Source organism: Grampus griseus (genome assembly GCF_964374135.1).
Source record: "Grampus griseus genome assembly, chromosome: 16".
NCBI classification, from domain to species: Eukaryota; Metazoa; Chordata; class Mammalia; order Artiodactyla; family Delphinidae; genus Grampus; species Grampus griseus.
In genome coordinates, this window is record NC_139010.1 from 61,729,367 (window position 1) to 61,739,167 (window position 9,801).

Consider the following 9,801-nt stretch of genomic DNA (forward strand, 5'->3'; position numbering starts at 1 on the left):
AATACAACAAAAAGTGACAATGTCAATTATAGCAAAGGTTGGAATTCAAAGTTAAGCTTCCCACAAAATATCCAGCTTGGCCTCTTAACTACAGAGAATCTTAGGCAATATATTAAAATGATTACATTAAACTCAATGCAAAAAAAAAGTCAAGACCCATGACACTAAAATCATATCCTAATAGTTCACTGGTGTCCAAACTACAGAAACCCTTTATTTAGTTTCTATCATCAAAAGGGAAGGGAAATTTTCCGATAATGGATATTTATCCCTTTGGGTACCAAAAAGCTTTTTTTTTTTTTTTAACTGTTCTGGATATAAATCTTATAAATTATTTTTCATATCTCCTTGTCTTCTTAAAGAGTCTACTTTAATGTTAATCTGGCCTTTTTATTTTAAAGGTATCAATATAAACATATATCACCATCCTTTGCTATTTATAGCTATGCCCTAGGTATCAGGTATCTGTCCCTGATCAACCAGTGACCCTAGACTGTAGTTTAATTCTTCTGCCTCCTAGCTCCCCAGCAGCTGTCACCTGACAATATTCATCAGTATCATTCCCACCCGTTGCCTCATTTTACACTTAGTCCATGTTGGTGGCTGCAAATGGTTCCCAATAGAGGACAAGTGCATGGGGGTTATGAGAGGCCCCAGCTGCTCTGAAAGGCTGGGGTTGCTTCAAATACAATGTCCAGTTAAGTGGGGTCCTTCCACATAAACTCAATGTCAGACACAATTGTTCTTACCTCCACAAATGTAGAAAGCATCTCTTTCTCTCACTCCAATTACAGTTCCCAAGATATCTACCTGTTTTATTGGATGCCCACTGTAAAAAAATACACCTGAAATTAAAGGGAAAAAAAGGCAAAGTCCATATAACGTACGATGACATTTTCTGCTTCAGTAAATGTTAACTGTGCCAAAAATCAGTGGCATGCTGCTTGCTAAAATTTCAGACTTAAGAATCAGCTCTTGACAAATGCCAAACCCCAAGAAATTCAGATGTCTTTTCCTCAAGGGTTATAAGTAGAAAGTGTGGCTTTAAAGAAGCTTGTACTAGCACAGAAAAGAGAAAACCAATATTGTCCAACTAGATGTGGTTAATCTTCTTTCCACTTGTGAGAATGAAATGCACCTGCCTGTAGAACTCTCCTAAGGGCCTAAAAACAGCCGCAGTATTATGAGACACAACACAGTACTGTATTTTGAGGGACTGGAAAAGGAAAGAGAGGAAACCACGAGAAAAGGCTTCTCTGGCTTTTCTAGGAAACCAGTCATCATTTCTACGAATTAGCAGTAGCACTTTTTTTTTTTTAAGAAAAAGAGAAGATGATTAGGTTACAAAACACTACCCTTTGGGGCCAGTAGATTACGACTCAAAAACTTCTCTTTTTAAAATTCTATTTTCAAAGCCTAGGCAACAGATGCCAGCAGGCAGGTTCCCGCCAGAGGAGAAGCGTGAGAGGAAGAACCCTACCCACCGACTCCCGGAGGCCTTTTTTGGACTCCGTGACGGAGATGGAACAGAGGGACTCCTGGCAGCGGTGAGCCCTCAATTCCCATCCGAGACCCCAGCGCTGTCCCGGCTCCCGTGGGGCCCCCAACGTCCTTACCTGAACTGCCTCTTTGGGCTTAAGCTACTTGCGTTGTGTTCCTGTCACCTGCAGCTAAAGAGTCTGGACTAAAATCCTCTCCAGCCATTTTTTTTCTCCCTACGATGACCGAATTCTTTACTTTCAGAAAGAGGCTATAAACTTTTAAATGGCGACTTCCTTTTCAAATAAATACATGAATTGCAAACAAAGACTCAGTCATGGGCTTCCCTGGTGACGCAGTGGTTGGGAGTCCGCCTGCCGATGCAGGAGACACGGGTTCGTGCCCTGGTCCAGGAAGATCCCACGTGCCGCGGAGCGGCTGGGCCCGTGAGCCATGGCCACTGAGCCTGCGCGTCCGGAGCCTGTGCTCCGCAACGGGAGGGGCCACAACAGTGAGAGGCCCGCGTACCACAAAAAAAAAAAAAAAAGAATCAGTCATCACTTCAGGTATTTGGCCACCCTCACCCTCTCTGGTCCTCGCCAAGTCTGGTCAGAGTCTGTCTTCTCCACATCCATGGGGGGAGGGGACCCCGCAGCCTGAACGCTGAAGCCCTTCAGAACCCCCAGAATGGCCTCCACTGATGGTTCTCTTGTTTCCCATGTGGGTAAAGGGGCTGGGGACCAATCGCCCGAGTCCCCAGGGGATGGACAAGGAGCTTCTGAGCCTCAGTTAGCCAGAGATTCCAGGGGAGTGAGACGTGGTTTGAAGATGTCAAATTCACCCAGGCCCTCCCCCTAGCAGAGGCAAACTTCTAAAGATGACTTAGTGGACTGGAGACCGTGCAGAGGGCAACCTTGGGGGCCAAGAGCTGAAACGGCACAGCCACATGAGGGAAGGAGCCTGGGTCCCTGTGTCATCCCCGGAGCAGAATCGCTTCCCTCCAGGAACACTTGGACTGAATAGGGTCAAACTGGTTCCACAGAAGATCCATGAAATCTTAAGAGCAGGACAGTTCTGACTGACTTCTCCTGAGTTCTTACCATTGAAACCCTGTGATGACCTGTGGGGAGACCCTCAGTCCTCCAGCCCTGCCTGCCTGCACTGATCAGACACAAAGGAGAGAGGGCACCTTCAGGGGAGGGTGGCCCCCATAGGACCTTTGCTGGCAGACTCGGGCTTACTGCAGCAGAAGGGAAGTTTAAATGGGGAGAATGAGCCTACCCCAGGGTCAGGGGCATGGCATCCTCTGCTGAAGTGTGCCCCACCATCATGCCCTGACACGCTTGTGTGCAGAGACGGGCTATGGTATGGCCCTGCTTTGGTCCAGCTTTGCTGTAGGGCTGGGGCGGGGGGATGAGGGTGGCCTGAGCTCCAGACTGGTCTCTGGCTGCAGTCAGCCCTTTCTGCTTCCCCAAATGCGCTGGACTTTCTATCTGTGTGCTGAGCAGAGCCAAGTTAGAGAGAGCTCTTTCCTAGAACCTGAGTGGCCTCTGTCTCCCCCAGCCTAACTGATGGTCTGTGCTGGTTGCCGGCCATTAGAGACAGTGTGCTCCTGGTACCATCAGAGGCGGTACACCCCACAGGGCTCTGCGTGGCTGGTGTGGCTCCCAGGACACCGGCAGCGGGAGGCCCTGTGGACCCATGGAGGGCCTGCTGCCTGCCCCTGAAGAGTCTTTCCAGCTGGTCCAGAAGCCACTGTGGGGTGCTCTACTGGTGATGTTGAAAGCTTGAGACAAGCCCCAGGATTCTTTGGGTCTTCCTGGGACACCCTGGTATGTGCCGCTGTGGTGGTTTTTATAATGAAGAGCCCACACGCTTTAAGAAGGGGAAAAGAGCCAGCCAAAAGGTGTTCTGCCTTGGCTGAAGTATACAGAAAAGGCAAGTATACAGAGAAGACTGGACTGACGACACAAGCCAACAAAGTCGTCAAGTCACCTGTGGTAGACGCCAGTCCTCCAACATTACCAACTCTGCACTGGGCAACACTTGAAAAAACCCGAACAGGCCTCCACTGGAGGACACAGTAGACTTTCTTGAAAAAACACAGAAAAGGGAGCCCCCTAAACTTTTTTTTTTAATTTTTAAATTTATTTTTGTCTGCATTGGGTCTTCACTGCTGCGTGAGGGCTTTCTCTAGCTGCGGCAAGTGGGAGCCACTCCTTGTTGCGGTGTGCAGGCTTCTCATTGCGGTGGCTTCCCTTGCTGTGAAGCATGGGCTCTAGGGACACAGGCTTCAGTAGTTGTGGCACGTGGGCTCAGTAGTTGTGGCTCACAGGCTCCAGAGCACAGGCTCAGTAGTTGTGGCGCACGGGCTTAGCTGCTCCGCGGCATGTGGGATCCTCCCGGACCAGGGCTCGAACCTGTGTCCCTTGCATTGGCAGGCAGATTCTTAACCACTGCGCCACCAAGGAAGCCCCTAAACTTTCATCTCATAGACTGACAATGCTCGTCTTCAAGGAGAGAGTCGCTCAAAGATGCAAAAAAACAAGGAAAAACATCATAAAAGCAACACAAAAAGAACAATGGAGGACAAGTTAGCAGAAAATACCAGATGGTTTGAATAAAATCACAAAGAGAAAATTGATTGAGGAGGATATAAACTGCTTGGAAACAGAGAAGAAAGTTGCCCCAGTGTATAGAAACTTGAACTATACACGTCAGAAGCACAACCTGAACAAGAAGAAGGAGGACATGGATGGGACCTCCCTGGTGGTCCACTGATTAAGCCTCCACGCTTCCAATGCAGGGGGTGCAGGTTTGATCCCTGGTCAGGGAACTGAGGTCCCACATGCTGCACAGTGTGGCCAAAAAATAAAAAAAACAAAAATAAAAAAGGAGGACATGGAAAAAGCAATGGAGAGAACCACTTCCTTCACACTAGAATCTCCTCTATGGGAAAAGAACTTGAGAAAGCTGGATGGCAGCTCTATCGACTGAGAGAAAGCTTGATGAGCTAAGAAAAGAAAATAACAACAGATACTGGCTAATGCTGAGTTTAACTTGCAGCCTTTCCCAAGTGGTCCTTTCACTCCTGCTGCCTTTGTTCTACATGCAGCCTACAGAGCTCCAACCATATCAGGGGATCCATCCCCTGGATCATCAGGTCCCCAGGAAGGAGGAGGGTCACTCTGGAAGGGCTCAGGGACCCAGGGTCACAGGTACCTTTGATTCAACTTTCACAGCAGTGACAGCCACACCCATAGCAAGACATCTACCTTTTTTCTCTTTTTTAAAAGTACTTTTGGGACTTTCCTGGTGGTAAGGTTGTTAAGAATCCGCCTGCCAGTGCAGGGGACACGGGGGACACATCCCTAACCAAACCACCACAGTCAAACTTCACAATATTCTATTAGTTTAACTCTAAATTCACAGGTTAATTTCGGGGAGTTGACATTCTACAACCACTTTGCAAGGCAATTCAGACGCTAACCAGCCAGGGTAAGGTTGAATTTCACAGGTTAAGGACACTGTCTCCCACAAGAGACTCTCACTTCAAGCATCAGCCCCAAGTTTGAGGGTTCTCGGGCCATGCACACTTCTGAGCAACTGGCTACCAACACCCTCCACAACAACCTCAGGTTTGATACTTTAATAGAATGACACACAGGACTCAGGAAGGTGCTATACTTAAGATTACAGTTTTATAATGAAGGGGACAAACCAGGACTAGCCAAATGAAGAGATGCATAGGACAAGGTCTAGGAGAGTCTAAGCATAAAGCTGCCATGTCCTCAGGACACATCACCCTGACACATCAAGTATGATTACCAAGCAGGAAAGCTCACCGAAGCCTCAATGTCCAGAGTTTTAATTAGGGTTTCATTACATAGGCAAGATTGACTGAATCACTGCCCACTTGACAACTCAATCTCCAGTCCCCCTCCCCTCCTGCGGGGTTGGGTTGATGTCCCCTGGCTCAAAGCCAACCCTCTAATCACATGGTTGGTTTTTCAGGCCTGAAAGGCCCCCACCCTGAAACTACCTAGCGGCCCAGCATGAGGCACCTCATCAGCATAAACTCAGATGTGGTTCAAGGGGTCCACCATGAATAACAAAAACACTCCTATCATTCCAGAAATCCAAACATCTTCCAGGAACCTCGAACACAGGCCAGCCAAATTCTTCATTACACATTTGTTTCTTTTTGTGTGTGTAAGATATTCTTTGCTGTTTAAACATTTCTAAATTTTATGCAGTCAAAATAAAAGGTTTACTTTTTTTTATGACAACCAAACCAAACACAACAACAAAACAATACAAAAATAAAAACCTAAACTAGTAGCATTTCCCACCCCTCAGAACCCTAGAGTATAGTCTAAAGAAGATCCCTCTATGAAATTATGGTTAATGTCTTCTTCAACCATGAGGTTTTGAAACCAAGCAAGGCCCTCCTGGATACAAAAGCATTTCCGTGTTCCTCATTTCTTTTCTTTTTTTTTTTTTTTTTGCGGTACACGGGCCTGTCACTGCTGTGGCCTCTCCCGTTGTGGAGCACAGGCTCCGGACGCGCAGGCTCAGCAGCCATAGCTCACGGGCCCAGCCGCTCCGCGGCATGTGGGATCTTCCAGGACCGGGGCATGAACCCATGTCCCCTGCATCGGCAGGCGGACTCCCAACCACTGCGCCACCAGGGAAGCCCCCATCGTTTCTTTTTTGTAGGAAAAAGGCTTCAGGATCCTAGACCTCCCTGAGTTCCAAAGGGCAGGTTCAAGTAGTTACTAATTAGGGGAGTGAGGGAATGCAGAAGCAAAGAAAAAGCAGTCAAGAAACAATAGTGCAGCAATCAAACAGAGTTCTAGTTCCCCCTCAAGGGATATACCTAATAGTCTGATATACATCTTTGAGTTGTTCTGCAGGAACTAAGACCCTCACCCAGGTGGAGTATGGTAACTACAAGCTGACACCCCAGATTGGTCAGAACCAGAAGGTTGATGATTGAAATTCCTGGAATACCACACTGTTACCTCACCACCAACCAATCAGAAGAAGGTCATAAACCCTGTAGCCCTCACCCCAAATGTTGCTTTTAAAAACTCTACTCTGAGGGGGGACTTCCCTGGTGTCGCAGTGGTTAAGAATCCGCCTGCCAATGCAGGGGACGTGGGTTCGAGCCCTGGTCCAGGAAGATCCCACATGCCGCGCAGCAACTAAGCCTGTGTGCCACAACTACTGAGCCCACGTGCCACAACTACTGAAGCCCGTGTGCCTAGAGCCCATGTTCTGCAACAAGAGAAGCCACCACAATGAGGAGCCTGTGCAACGCAACGAAGAGTAGCTCTCGCTCGCCGCAACTAGAGAAAGCCCACACACAGCAATGAAGACCCAACACAACCATGAATACATACATACATACATAAATAAACTCTTCCCTGAAAACCATGAGGGAGTTCGGGTTTTTTGAGCCTGAGCTGCCTGTTCTCCTTGCTTGGCCCTTGCAATAAACCTCTCTCTGCTCCAAACTCCAACGTTTTGGTTTGTTTGGACTCACTGTGTGTCAGGCACACAAACTGGGGTTTGACAACAGTTTCATTTTAAAAACTATATCTGAAACATTACCACCAGCGACATAACAAAGATCACTGGGAGAAGTTTTCCTTGGTTTGTTGTTAATACATTATACAGTGCTTCACCCACAGGAAGAGTTAAGCTCCTATAGCATCCCTGATACTTCCTTGAGTACCTACAGAAGATCTTTACGCAAGCCTGGCATTTGGTGTGAATTAATTTCTTCCTGAGGAGATGAGCTATGAAGACTACCAGACTGTTCTGGAAAACAGACAACAGTGGGGGAGGATGGCTGCCTTCCAAGGAAAAAACCAGATCATTTCCAACAATACTTAGAAAATGAAGGTGTGGTGAAAAATCTGTACAAAAGGCTTTAGTATAAGGTCATCCAAATATATCTGTACATAGAACGGGAAACACACAAAATGTGGTCTCATTAAAACTGCATGCTTGAGATTCTGAACTACTTCTGACTCATAGCTTTCTATTCATTCAAAATAGCAAAGAGAATTTAACCAAACTTCTCATATAGCACAGTAAACATGTGAAGATACATCCACAACTATGTAAATTACTTAAATTTACCCTAAACTATATTTGCTATATTTGGGGGTATGAAGATCCTATTTTTAGTGACCACCACTCTAATTTAAAAAAATGATTTCTTTAACTTTACATTTATAATGCTTTGTTGCTCCAATTACTACTACTTGAGAGCCTACCAGAGGCCACGCACTGTTTAAGTGCTGGGATTACATAGATGAACAAGGCACATGATGTCCTCCCTCTCAAGGAGTTTATTTTATTTTGATTCTCATCTATTCAAAATAAAACCAAACCCCACAAGAAAATCAGGCACGGTTAATCCTCATTTTACAATGAAGACACCTAAACTTTACAGGTGAGTCACATGCCCAGGCCAGGTAAGTGGTGAAGTTAGGAAAGGGAGCAAGGCCTGAGCTTTCCACCACAAGCAGGTCCAGAGAAAAACTGAGTATTTTTAAATATGAAAGACCTCAAACTCAGGTAAAAAACATTCTTCAGTACCAAGTTACTCCCCCAAGCATCTATTTAAAAAATAAAAAAGAGACTGCTTTTACTTGCACAGAAATGAACTTGTTTGAGGATCCAGGTTATGTCAATTTCAAAGCCTGCAGCTGGAAAGGCTCTGCTAAGCCCCTAAGCCCCAGATTTCTGTAGCTTTGGGGAAGGGTGGGTGGGGTGCAGATGCAGCACAGAGCAGCACACCAGGCCGACCAGCCACATACCTGGCACCTGGTGGGACTCCTTCAAGTCCAGGATATCCCTGATGTAGAGTTTGGCGAAGGCTAGAAACACAGGATCCAAACCCCACGAGAGGGAAGGAGTTTCCTCTTCACACCGGCTGGATTCAGACTGCATCAGGAGGCTGGGCTGTGGCTTCCAGCCAACCCTGAGAAGCTCTGCATCTAGAGCCGAAGAGCTAAATGGGAGACAAAAATCAGGACGTAAAGCTGTTAAAGTGGATGAAATCCGCACGGCCCCTAAGCTGTTCCCAGACGAGCATCCCGAACTCTGGAAGGGGTAAATCCAGGGGTCCGGGGCCTGTCAAACTGCACCCCAGGGGCCTCCTAGAGCCGGTGGCCTCCTAGCGCCAGAAGGGCCAGGCCTGCGCGCTCGGGGGACCTGTAAAGAGGTGCTTCTCGAGTGAGGACCCATGAGTTCCTTATGCCTCTTCCCCAGGAAACTCCTCTGCCCCATGGGAGTGTTTCTCCTTCTCCAAAAGTTCCCATTTCTAAACGGTTAAACACCGACTTTTCACTCTGGGGACAGATGGCCATATATGCGTACCCTGAAACCGCTTTAATGGGTGGAGTCCAGAGAGGAATGGGCGTCCTCGCGGCCACACAACAGAGGGGCAGAGTGGGTGGGTCTGTCCGTAGCCCTGCCGCTGCACCTTCCGGTGTTCAGGATGACACTGAGAACGGGTGTAAGAGGAAACGAAAAACAGATCAGCCGTAGCCCCTCCCGCCGGGCCCGCGCCCGCGCCGTCGGCCCGCAAGTCCCTGGAGCGCGCAGGCCCGGCCCTTCCGGCGCTAGCAGGCCACTGGCGCCCACGGCCTGGAGGCGCCGCCGCCGGCCCCGCCCGGAGCAGGAGCGCTAGGCCGAGGTCACCTCTGGCGCTCCCAGCGGGGGGTGGGGGTAGGGCCTGACACCATCCCTCGCGCCAGACCAGCCACTGTGTCCCCGCCCCGGCCTTTCCTTCGCGCCGCCCGCGGCCCCGCCCCATCCCCACGAGGCCACGCCCCACTCCGCCCACGGCCACGCCCCATTTTGCGTCTCGCGGCTGCTTCGCCGGATGCTCTCTTCCAGGTGGTGGCGGGGTTGGCAGGGCTACGCGGGGCCTGTTTGACTCTAGCAGCGCTTTCCCTGAGCCTCCGCGGGAGCGCAGAGCCCAAATCACCGAGGCCTGGGAGCTGGCCCTGAAACTCCTGCTGCCCAAACCCCGCCTTCCAAGTCCCCCTTTCATCCCGACTCCACTAGTCGTGGGTCCCTGAGCCATGACCTCCGAGAGGTTGGGACTGGTTCAGACAACTTTTTTTTTTTTCCGTCTCTGATATTGTAAATGAACACATAAACAAAGCAATACAAAAGCAGGATTACATTGTGGCGTATTTAAAATGTTTATTTACACTTGATAAATGATTTATTAACACACGCAATCTCTGGTACTGTACAGTCTCACTTTAGATAATGTCAGGATCTAAATTTGAGCCC

At 48.5% G+C, this 9,801-nt stretch overlaps 1 protein-coding gene across 2 annotated transcripts in view; it reads right to left on the reverse strand.

Annotated features, from left to right (window-relative positions):
• STN1 (STN1 subunit of CST complex) overlaps nt 1-9,021 on the reverse strand; it is a 36,682-nt gene extending 27,661 nt beyond the window's left edge. Inside the window, exons 1-3 of one of the 2 annotated variants that reach the window (XM_082674230.1) lie at nt 8,875-9,021; nt 8,313-8,506; nt 750-845 (exon numbers count right to left, since the gene is read on the reverse strand). In XM_082674230.1, coding sequence (XP_082530356.1) covers nt 750-845; nt 8,313-8,445 — 229 coding nt within the window. In that variant the 5' untranslated portion in view covers nt 8,446-8,506; nt 8,875-9,021. The remainder of the gene's footprint in view (nt 1-749; nt 846-8,312; nt 8,507-8,874) is intronic. The other variant, XM_082674231.1, reaches the window with a different exon arrangement.
• Between the last annotated feature and the right edge of the window lie 780 nt (nt 9,022-9,801).